Source organism: Motacilla alba, chromosome 1, assembly GCF_015832195.1.
Source record: "Motacilla alba alba isolate MOTALB_02 chromosome 1, Motacilla_alba_V1.0_pri, whole genome shotgun sequence".
NCBI lineage: Eukaryota > Metazoa > Chordata > Aves > Passeriformes > Motacillidae > Motacilla > Motacilla alba.
Window position 1 is genome coordinate 57,066,778 of NC_052016.1, and position 12,550 is coordinate 57,079,327.

Here is a 12,550-nt window from a genome sequence, read left to right on the forward strand (position 1 = left end):
TCTAGGGCCTTTCCTCTATAAATGCTACAAGCATGCTGCCTTCCTGTTGTCATCTGTCCCTATCCACCTCTGTGTCACTGAGGGATTATGCCACTGATCATCAATCTAATTTTTTTATTCCATGAGTGTTTGTGCTAGTCAGAATTTTGTAAATAATGTGGCAGTCAGTCCTAGCTCTAAGGGCTTCATAATCCATAATACCATACCTCAGTATCTAATGTCTCATAACCTCAGTATCTAATGTCTCATAATTCTTTATTTCTACTGTATTATTTATTTAGCATTTAAATTATAGAAATGAATATTATTATAGTAGCTTCTTTAGACCTAGTTGCAACAAATAATGTATAGGTCATTAAGAATAATTGTTCTTAATTATTCTTTCAAGAATTGTCTCTGAAGTACTTAAGATGCTTCTTTATGAAATTCTGCCTCATTTTACTATATTGTGCTGAGGACTGTTCTCTCACCTTCTCATAAGAAAGTGAAAGGATCTACACAGCATATTACTTTAGGTATTCAATATGTAACCTGAACACGTATGATGTTTTCATTGTATGGAGCCCCACGGATCTGGTAGAGTGGATGTGTTGATGGAATGTGCAAATCTATGTCAGTCAGTCGTAGGACAGGCTGGAGGACCGAGAACAGTCATTCCCCTCAGGAGAGGATCTATCTCTTAGTCCTTCCAGAAGGTGTCAGCTCAGCAGAATTCCTTTCCTGCAAGTCATTGACTGGATCCTGGGTCAACCTTTTAGACTAGTAGTTGGTCTCAGTATTTTATTCAATTTCTAGCCATACCTAAGGACTTCTCATTGCCCAGAGAAGCTTTAAGCGCCCAATCCCTGGAAGTACTCAAGACCAGAATAGAGCAATCTGATGTAGTGGAAGGTGTCCCCGCCCATGCCAGTAGGGTTGGGATTTAGTGATCTTTAAGGTCCTTCCAACCCAAACCACTCCATGATTCTGTGATTCTGAGTTTAATTTCTGCGTGGACTGTCTCTTCAGTTCTGTTTCCTTTTACTCAGACTTTCTAGCAGCAAAGTGCTCTGTTTCAAGAAATCAATAAAGCCAAACAATGGTTCACTCCAGTCATCACTCTTCCTTGGGAGTTCACTAGCTTTCCAAATACAGTCCAGTCCATTGGTGATAAAGAAGCCCAAGCTGGGCCAGATCAGTGTGCTCTTTTCTTCAGCAGAAGAAAAGGCAGCTAAGCCTGGGAGATCTCTTCCATGAAATAAGCAGGCTCTACTCAGGAACTCAAAGGATGTGAAGGCAAAAAATCATGGGAAAGATTGGCCTTTTGTACAAAAGGTGGAGAGCAACCAAATATAACAAAGACAAGTCCAATGGCATAAAGATCCTTCACTTCCCCTAACACTTACCACCTCTGATATAATATCTTCCTCCAGTAATCTCAGTATCAGTACGTCTCTCAGGCTGAGACCTGTAGCAGAAGCCAGGCACTGAACAGTATAGAGCTAGGGTGGGTAATCTCAGGACAATTATCTTCCAGAATAATTATCTTCCAGTTATCTTCCAGAAAGACCTAGAAAGATTTGCATGATTGAAGCAATGATCATAGATCAGCAATCTTGTAGTTCAGGGGGACATATTGCAGAATTGAAACACAGAAGTTGGGGGAAAAGAGTATGAAGGATGCAGCTGGGAAAAAAAGAACTAGAGGAAGAGACAAATGCAGGGTTTCAGAAATAATCGTAGGGAGTGCAGGAGAACAGAGAGAGGATCCAGTATGGTCTGATTCCAACATCCATATGAGACTGAGGGGAAAACTTTATGCCATTTAGCAAGTCAAGAAGGAAACAGACACGTTTTTGCATAGACGTTGCCATCGTCATTTGCACTTAGATACAGGTCCATAGAACACTCACACATTTCAGAGTCAGACGGTGTCAATGGGCACTTTCTCAATGCTGTCGGGGTTTCCATGGCTGAGTGTGCATGCGGAATGCTGCTTGGGACATAAGTAGAGCTCATTCCAATGGCAAGACTCTGCAGGATGCTCACTGTCCCTCAGCCTCATTGCTGCAGTTGGAGGATAGTCAGTGGTGCATACAATGGTTCAAATCACTAGGAGAATTTAACATTGCAAGACAGATTCAATCCAAGGTCACTGAGGCTGTCACACTGCATCACATGTTGGCCGATGCTTGCAAATATAGCAGAGAACCTACCACATGCCCTTAATCACATTATTGTGTCATTTAAGGATATTGGCTATTACCACTTTCCAGAAAATGGAAGTCCTACTACAGTCATTTCAGGCCAACCTTATCACTGAAGTCTGTCATCATGAAGGACAGAAGAAAATCAAGTGTACACTTTGTTAGCATTGTTGGCAGATAAGTAGCGATTCAGTAAAGGGGTATCTTCCCATAGCTTCACAACAGCTTCATCTTTTGCATGCTTTCAGAGTCACATTTGAAGTCAATGAGGTATTGCTTAATTTATGTGCTCTTTTCTGGGCCTGAATCTGGCATGGTACAGTTTATACATCAGACAGCTTGAATTATGCCATATTTGACCTTGCATATCTGGTGGCATGACTAATATGAGAAAACTTGAAATACTTCACGTAACTACCTTCCCAAATTGGACATGCACCCAATAAGGTCTTGTTTCACTGGCTGAGCATGCAATACGTGAGGAAGCTATGGCTTTTAGGGCCAACACACTTGTAGCAAAAGAACAGTGAAGGCTTACATTAGCTCTGCAAGGGCATCTGGCGTCCTCCTTGAAAGTCTGTCAAATCAGTACCAGTAAGCAGTAGGAAAAAGCTTCAGATCAAATCACCTGGGGACACCTCTCATATGGTACAGTTACAGCCTTTGAAATAAACACATAGCCAAGAAAGGTCCAAGGAACAGAATTTTAAAGAAAACTACTGGCAGTAATTCTCAAGTTCACTTTAAAAATGCATCCTCATCTCTTTCTCTGTTCTGTGAAAACAGGTGCACAGTTGGTGACAGTAAGTATCTACCTGATGTTAAAGCAGTAGTGGACACCAGACAGCAGACCATGGCCAGGGTCATTTGCTGTCCTTTCTTACCCCTCGCTGTCTGGGTCTTGAGAGTATGTGGTTCTTGTTTGCAGAGATCTCTGCTGTGCTTGGAGCAGCCCTGCAATTACAACCCTAAATTCATTCAAATCAACTGATAAGGGCTTCCTATAGGCTTTATTAAATTAGGTCACATTATTCTGAGTGGGTAACCAGTGGTATGGGCCCTAAGGGCACTAATAAGCCTTAATGGCCTCCTCTGAGTCTCTCCCACACCTGCCCACAGGCCGGGACCCATTCCCATGTTTTGAAGCCATTAGTCCCTGCCACCACAGCCGCAACAGTCTCCTGCTCCCACAGCCCTGCCCCCTCCTTGTCAGGGGCCTTGCTGAGCCAGGTCTCATAGCTGAAAACCCTTAATAAACCTTAATAAACAGTTGAAACAATACCTTGAATAGCAGTTTCATGCAAAGATCTTAACATAGACTTGGAAATTTCGATCTCCATCATCATTATTGTTCGTATTGATACATGGAAATCACTTACCAAACATTTTTTTAGAGCATCATGCTTATTCCAGTCCAACAGGCTCATAAAGATCTTGGACTCTCATACTGCATCCTATGACACCAGTCTTGACTGAGGCCTTCTACATTCCCTACCCCAGTAAATTAGGTTCCAATCAACAAAATTTTATCTTCTTACATTGGAATATTTTAGGTTAGAATCACAAAAGGCTGTGATGGAATTATGGTGTCAACATTAAGTGCTCACTCTTTGTCTCCAGATGGTCTTTTTAAATTTATCATACTTACACATTGAAAAATCTACCTCTTTCTGTACACTGTAGTATTGCAATAAATAAAATCAGGGAAAATCAAGGGACAGTGTTGTAATACTAACTAGGTGTTACAGGAGGATCCTAACACACAGAGGATTTTGATGGTTCATTAAGTAACAATTTTGAAAAGGCTTTCCTATGAAAATAAGCTCTGAAAACAAACAGCCAAGAAAATTTAAAGTAATCCTTAGTACTCTTTTCAACTTACAGGTTTCACAAAATATTTGAAATATTTCTTTAAGGTTTCATAAAAGCATGTCTTTAAAATATTTCTTTCAGAACTGGCCCACTGGCAGTTATCAGCTTTTTTAGGGCATAAAATATTGTAGTAAAAGAAATGTTTTACTGCCTGCGTACAATAAAGCATCTTACTTTGCAATGGAAAATAGAAATGCTGAGACTAGTAGGTTTGTTGTTTGGATTTGTTGGGGTTTATTTTGTTTAGGTTGTTGTTTTTTGGGGTTGTTTAATTTTGGTTTGTTTGTTTGTTTTTTTTGGCTTGGTTTGGTTTGGTTTCATTTTGTTTTCTGGGGGATTTTTTGCTGTTACCAGTATATTTGTAACAGCATTTAACTTTCGTTTAAAGTTTGCAACTGTTTATTGTCAACACTGAGTTAAGGGAATATCTGGGAATTTTTATAATGTTCAGACAAGAATAGTAGAGTTCTTGAGTTGCTTGCTAAAGGCTAGTGAAAGAAAATTGGTTTTGTTTGTTGGGAGTTGTTTTTGGGGGTATTTTTAATGTTCTATGTTGTCTTTGGAAAGTAGCAGTGCTAATTTTTGTACTTTGCATCAAATAGCAATCTCTAGTTCAGTGGGTTTGCTTCTTTATTCAGGATGCTTGAAATTTACTTCTGTAGAGTATCACTTCTGAAAATCAATTTGGTATTTTTTTGGCCTGTATGGCCATTTTTTTCTGACATATCAGTTACTTCAGACTAAACATTCACATGACCAAAATGTATGTGTCCACATTTTAGTTTTCTTGGTAGACAGTGTAGGTAAGAGATGCCTTCTGCAGAGAAGGTGGTAATCAGACAAAAATTAGCCTGCAATACCTGATGGGATGACACAGTCTATCATCAAATCAGAACGATGACGATGCCAAAGAGTCAAAGCCAGGGAGTGAAAACCTGTATTTGAAGCTGAACTGATGTTTTCCTGAATTTTTGTATTCAGCAGTACAGGCACATCCTTTTCCACATGAACAAAACAGAAGAGCTGTTACAAAAAAAAACCCAAAGCAATTACATGAAGAAAGAATAGCCTCAGTAATACTGAGCTTGTCTTTTAAACATGCATCTTTCATTATTTTTGTGCATTAACTGTAGTGACATGTAGGTTTTTTACTTGAGCTTGTCAATTTTTTTTTTTTGAGATGTGGCATATTTTTAAATATATTTCATGGCCACTTGAAATATGCCTATTTCCACCATATCAAGTACCATGCAATTAGTATTGCTTTTTTTTTTACTCAATTTTCAACAGTTAAATGAAGTCCATCACAGTTTTTGTTAACATTTTGTGTATCTGCAATTTTGTCTCATGTGAAATTGTGGTGTTCCCTTGAAGCTGTATTGTCGTATCTTTTTTATTATGTTTGCCTTTACATTTTCCAGTTGCTGTATGCTTAGAATTTCAAAGGTTAATGAGGGAAGTCTCCTTTATTTTACTCTCTGTGCACCGTGGTCACTGACACAGCTTCTTAAAAGAAGTGACTAGCAGCTAATTGATGCTAAGAGAAGTCAAAGATTCTGTTGTCATCCTCTGAACAGGCAGTTTATATGTTTATGCATGAGGACCTGCTGACTTGCAAAGAATGGTTAATGAAAACAGGACACTAATTTGCCTGTTTCATTGAACTTGCAGGTGGTAGACAGTTGGAAGGCTATCAGAGTAAACAGATTATCCTTTTCAGTCAAAAAGCTTGGCTCTTTTAATTGCTTAGGTATAAATTAATTAAACTCTTCAGGATGGTGGTGGGAATTTCCATATAGTAAAAAGGCATATAAGTGAAAAAAATCACTTCCTGAGGAGTTCAGAGCTATTTTCTGTACAAGAGCTTTTTGTGTGTGACCATATAGTGTTCCGTATCTAATTTTGAAAGGGCCAAGCAGAAGTAAATACAAGTTCAGCTTCATGAACCTGCTCAGTGCAGGATCAGCACAGGTCCATTCTGGGAGGGAGAAGGCAGGAGCACACAGCTGGAGTGGAGGACATGGGTTACCCATCACGTGAGTACAGGACTGACAGTGATGCCTTTTCCTGGTTTTGTATGTACAAAATAATCAAGGCCAAAAAAATGGCATGTTTGAGAGCAGACCTTTTCCTACAGACACCAATTCTCTTTCCTGCTGGAAGGTGTATAAGACAGAGATGTTCATTTCGGGGAGAGGAGGCCAATGGGGTGCTTCATCATCAGAAGACGGAATCACGCTTGGGGATTTTTGGGCTCTTAAGATTGTGCTTACATGTATTTTACATATATTGTAGCTGTAGTAGTTGAATGTGTTCTATGTCTACTCCATTTTGCGTGACAATGTCCATTCTTCTTTCTTTTTGGTGTCTTCCACCCCAGCAGAGCACTCAGTAGAGTATATCTGGCTGCTTTTTAGTGTGCACTGCAAAAGTTAAAATTTGTGTAAAAATATCCTTTCACCGTGCTTTTAGGAAGAAAAAAAAAGGGGGGGTTTTATCTCAATCAGTAACACAGTAGCCTGTCACAGTTCAGTTGGAAAAACAGGCCTAATGGTTGCTGAGATTAGAAATAGCTTTAAGGGGCATTATATGTCATTATAACATGGTGACATACTGAAGCTTAATAGGCACTACAACATCCTTTTGTTTTTATGTTTCCCTGAACACTCAGTTCTGTGACAGGTGGCTATTCCTGTGTAAATTTACCCAATTATATTTGTGTAGCAGCCCTGAAAAAAGCCTTAATATATTAACCATTAAAAGTCACTGGCAGTCTTTGGAGAAATGTTTTTGTGTGCCTGTGTGAATAGAGGGTTTGAATTATATGTTGTTTTCAGGTAATTTATAAGTATTGTATTTACTTGATGCATGCAAATATGACAAATTATACATTTTCCATTGCATAGTTAACATATTCTGTTTTATTATATTCTATTTATGTTTTCCCAAGAGCAATGAGAGAGAGAAAGGAAGTTAAGTTTTAGTTGAGCATTTTGCTTTGTAGGCACTGGTGACACAAAACATTTAGCTGTTTTTATTGAGAAACAATGGTTTCAAATATTAAATTCCTTTACTATTTATCTCTAAGATGTTTATATCATGGGAGTTACCAGCGTGAACAAATACAGAGTACAGAATTGAAGGCAGCACTTCAAACAAGAAATGAGGATGTTTAGTTTAGTGATTAAAAGTTGAAATGTTACTATTGAGAATCTATTCTTCTGAAATTTTCTAATGCTTTTGATAGTTCAGTAAGCTATGGGCCCTTCCATGTTAATCAAAACTTTTTTTATTCATATTTTATTGTTGTAGGCTTTGGCTCCAAATTTAGCCAAACTATTCATCTAAGATTTGGAAGACATTTTTGTAGAATGTAGTATATTGACAGAGATTCAAATAAGTCAACTTATATACTAAAAAGGCCTCTTTGCCATTCCTGAGTTGGGTGGGCAAGAAAATAAATTGAAGTAAAATTGTACCATGAGGCTAGAAAACGTATTTTAGGATTTTTTGAAAACTAATTAAGTGTATCTCCAGGTTAAATAAACTTCTATGGAATCTATTGCCTAGAGACAGTTTCATATTATTACTCTTTTTTTTTTTTTGCAAGTCCTGAACTTGTGGTATGCAGTAAAGACACCTACCATGGGTGTAAATGTGTTTTATATAGTATCTGCCTTAGCAACAGTGTTGAAAATATTGCATAAAATGAAATGGTGAGATTTGTAAGGATATTAGAACTAAGCAAATAGAATAGGCAAGTTGTTTACAGTAGATGAAAAGAAATTATCTATTGCATAAAGAAAAATTGCTGTTTTCAAAGGACACTTGAAGTACCTGCATATAATTGAGTTGCCTTTGAATTTATTCAGTAATGTATCCCTGACATGGTCAGTTGTTACTCTTATCATTACTGTACTCATGCTTTTATATTTTAGGAGTGCTTAGACAACAAAACCCCAAACACATTTCTATCTGGCCCTTCATCTTTATTCATCTTTATTTAGTACTTTATCTATTCAGCACTCAGCATTAGTAATAAGTAGTAGTAACTTCTGCATCGAGGTCTCTCAAACTTCCAAACTCCACATACAATCTTATATGGCTGTTGCCATTCCCTGCAGGGTTACAATGAGTGGCTCTGGTGTGGGCACCCCACTCCCAGAGCTGAGAAGGTGTGTGCAAAGACTCTTCTCTCCACATGGTCAGGTTGGGTCCCGACACAGTGGCTGCAGGCAGCACCAGTGGCAGAACTGTCCTTGGAAGGAGTCAAGGGAGAAGCAGCAGCAGCAGCAACCCAAACAGGGGCATGATGAAGAGGCAGACACAGCTGCAGCAGCAGCTGCTGCCTGGCAAAAGTGTGAAGAGAAGGGAACAGCAGAAGCAGCAGTAGGTGCAGGATGGGATGAAGGGAGGAAAAAGGCCTCAACTGAAGCCCTGAACGAGAGACATTGAGACGTTATGGCAGCAGAAGCCTTCCTGGCTTTTGGCAGTTCTCCATCCCAGCTGCCTTCTGCTGTGACCAAGGCTGCTGCATGGCCTGTGAATGGTTTCTTTAGGTCGGTGCACCATGGCTGGGGAAGCCCTGGTGTAGCACCTGTAGGAGGGCATGTAATTGTCGCTGTCAAGGCGGTCGCGACACAAAGCAGAGACTACAAGCAGTCTTAGTTGGCAACTGTTTATTATCGAACATGGCTGACCTTTCTGATTGTTCTGATTGACCTTTCTGAGTGTCATGGCTGACACTCTCTGATTGTTCATGCTTCTTCTACCCTGACTATTGGACTTAAATCAACATAACACCATTGGTGAAAAGTTACAGTGACTTAACTAACTAACTTCCTAAAAATACTTCATCCAGCTGTGAAGTTCTTATCTTTCTTCTGTTCCTCACTTCTCTTGGTCTCCTTGGTTACAGCCTTAGAGAGAGCTCCTTATCAGCTTCTTCTTGCTTCTCAGCTTCTTCTTGCTCCTTTAGCTAACAGGCCCGCTGTTAGCCCCTTCCACATGTGATGGCTTTTATTACTTTGTCAAATGGAGGCATCTTCTTTAACTCAGGGGTGCATCCCCTGGGGAATGTCATCATCAGACACTCAAGTGTCTGAGAGGGGTATTCTTATGTGCTTCCCAGGTAGGTTACAGGTGATGAGGGCATTTTCAGGATTGCAGTTCCTATCTCAGGTTCCCAGAGCATGGTTTGTCTTGTTTAATTGTGTCCCCCTTAGAGATAGCATGTGATGAGGAATCCCACACTTCATTTCTGCCTGAAACTCTGCTCTCTGAAAGCCAAGTACTGCAGTGTTGGTCATGGAAACACAAAGCTTCTGCATGCTGAAGCCCTTTTTGTTGAAACAGACCTGAAGACATTTCTCTATGGTAACACAAGTCTTCTGAACAGGATCAGAAATTTCTTGATTAAGACAAAAAAAGGGGGTGTTGATTTTTTTTTCCTAAACAGCAGTAAATTCTTAGTATGCTGATTTGTCAGGACCCATGAAAACAAGAATCCTTTTCCTTTCAAATAAGATGAACACTACTTTTGAAAGTTTATCTGCTGTCCTTTTCAGTGAAAAGCAACAGACAAAAGAAGCATTGTCCTCCTGTGAGGTACAACTAGGCAGGGTAGAACCGACTAACTGATTGGGGAGGAGGAGGACTGTGGGTGGGGTGGTATCCTGTGTTTTTCTCAGGGTTACAAGGTTTTTTTACGCAGATGTTCATCACCAATAATCTGTCATAAAGTTGTAATTAATAGCTGTTGTGCCCATAATGTAACCTGGAGGAGTCACTTTAGGTATTGGAGAAAACAATGAAAAATATTGATGGCTGCTCAGAGTAAATCAGTGACTCAGTAGAAAACATTTTGTTAATTTTTGTATTTGCTAGGTAGTCAGGGGATACTGCAGTCACCCCACAGTTGGCCTCCTTGCCAGCTGGCATTACAAGTGGATCAGCATAATTAATTTCAAAATCAGTCAGCAGATTATACCAGGCAACATTTGCTTCTGAAAAAAACATGAAATAATATAAATCTTTGGTCCAACTCAAGTCTCTCCATTTCCTTATCTCATCAGCTCCACAGATTTCTTTATTTTATATCTTATATCCCCTGGCAGGGATGGTATTTTGCCTGCTACATTAACAGATGCTGATGAGTGTAATAGTTTTTTGAAAGCTGAACACAAAATCTCATTCTGAGCTGGTGGGAGAGTCCCAGTCTTGCAGCTGTAGGAGAAGAAAGAGTCATGATTTATAAAAGAATAAGGCACTGGCACATTGCAGACATCAGAAACAGTAGTGTAATTCACAGCAGAATTGTGATGGTGACAAATGATGTGTTTTTCAGAATGTCATCTGCCCTCATGTGTTGTTTATTTTCATTGTGGTGTAGGAGATTCATGGTTTGTATACTGTTGCATGCATCTAGAATATTGGCCTGTGTACTTCTCCATGTCTCAGTAGCTCAGCCTGCTTGACAAAAAAGCCATGCAGGTGAATGGGTGTCCACACGTGGTTTCTCTGAGTTGGACAGTTCTCCTTGGCTTTTCCAGTTACTCTACGAATGTGACCTGAAAATTTGCTTCCATTCCGAAAATACCTTTTTAAAATTATTTCAGTAATAATTTCCCCACAATTTTCTTCCCTAAAAATGAACTCTATGGTCTTTGATTCTTCTAAGACCACCTTTCTTTTCAGTATGCCCTGCGTGATGCATTATATCTGTCGACATGTTTGTATTGCCTGGTAGTTTTACAACAAGAAGGGACATCATGTAACAAAATCACAGAATCACAAGGTTGGAAGAGATCTTCAAGATCATCAAGTCCAACCCATGCCCTAACACTTCAACTAAACCATGGCACCGAGTGCCACATCAATCTTTTTTTAAACACATCCGGGGATGGTGACTCCACCACCTACCCGGGCAGACCATTCCAGTACTTTATCATCTTTCCATAAAAAACTTTCTCCTAATATCTGATCTATATTTCCCTTGGTACAGCTTGAGACTGTGTCCTCTGGGTCTGTCAGTTGCTGCCTGGTGAAAGAGATCCACCCACACCTGACTACAGCCACCTTTCAGGAAGTTGTGGAGAGTGATAAGGTCCCCTCTGAGTCTCCTTTTCTCCTAAATGGAGCCCCTTGGTTATGTATTAGAGGAAACACTAGGTGCTTTTTAGGATGTCAGAAGAATTTATCATTGGTGTGAGCACAAACACAGATGTAATGAATGCCCAATCCTTCTGTTTTGTGAAAAGACACTAAAATCACTAAAATCAGCCAGTGTTGGCTGATACACAGAGGCCTCCTTTGCATATGCAGCAATTGTCCTGGTATATCCAGGATCAGATCAGGAGGCATATTATGTAAGTAAAAAATCTAACAGAAAAATAATAGTAGAATATGATAGTATTGATCTTAAGTAATGCATATTTAATATATTTTCTTTCAGGAGAAGCCACTGACCAAATCTCTGCAACGAGGAGAAGATCCCCAATTTGATCAAGTAAGACACTTGAAATTACATTGTTTCCATTCCTCAGACAAAAAGAGGAGTGCATTGGAAGGCATTCTAGAGTCCTTTTACTGTCGTTGCATACTGCAAAAGTAAAATTTCTTGATGTTCTTTGGCTAGATAAATGATAAATGCTTGCCTGACCATTCTTGGATATAAATTGGAAGAATTTTTCCTCAGTTTCCAAGGTCAATATTTTTCTGCCATAGAACTTGTTCCTTTTATAGTGTATTAGGCACAAGTATTGTTTCTTGTCTGTTTCCCCTGATGGGGATCTTGAAGCAAAATTTATATCTTTTCAAATCATGTGGTTTTTGAAACAGATGTGTGGCTCCCAATCTTTCTTTTATGGGGTTTCTTTTTAGTTAATATGAGGGCCTATAGAGTCACGGTCATTGCCATCAGTCTCATCAGTCTGGTTTGCCTCTGTAGCTGTGACTCAGCATGACTTACGTGTGTGTTGCCCTTCAAATAGGCTGAGCCAACCTGTTGTGTTTAAAATTAAGTATAAGTTCAGTTGTCAGGATTAATTGTATATACATATTCTTTTCCTTCCTCTGGGAAGAATGTTACACTCAAATGGGAAAGTAAAACAAATTAAGCCATCCAGATGCAAACCTTGTGATACTGTTCCTGCAGTGCATTAAACAAACTCATAATGGGTGGCCGTGATTTGATTAAAGATTTATGGTTTAGAAATTTTTGGCCCTTTAAAAGGAAGAATTGGAAGACTGATACTTCTCCTAGTAATTGGTAAATAGACAGAAAATTGAGTAATTAAGTCAAGATCATTTAATGAGAACAGCAAAAGCTTCCTAGAGTGAAACAACTGTGTGTTTACTGCTGTAGCAATTTACTCTGAATGCAGGGAGAAAAAAGAAAAAACAGATGCACATCGAACACCAAGGCAAATTTTATTATATATGACACTCATACATCTTTCTATCCACATATCTGAAGTCCTGCCTATATGCAG

At 39.2% G+C, this 12,550-nt stretch overlaps 1 protein-coding gene across 15 annotated transcripts in view; it reads left to right on the forward strand.

Annotated features, from left to right (window-relative positions):
* The window catches only part of FRY (FRY microtubule binding protein), a 223,706-nt gene that overhangs the window by 99,522 nt on the left and 111,634 nt on the right, over positions 1-12,550 (forward strand). For all 15 annotated transcript variants that reach the window (XM_038127474.1, XM_038127494.1, XM_038127483.1 and 12 more), the window contains one exon: positions 11,512-11,565. In XM_038127474.1, the coding sequence (XP_037983402.1) occupies positions 11,512-11,565 (54 nt within the window). The remainder of the gene's footprint in view (positions 1-11,511; positions 11,566-12,550) is intronic.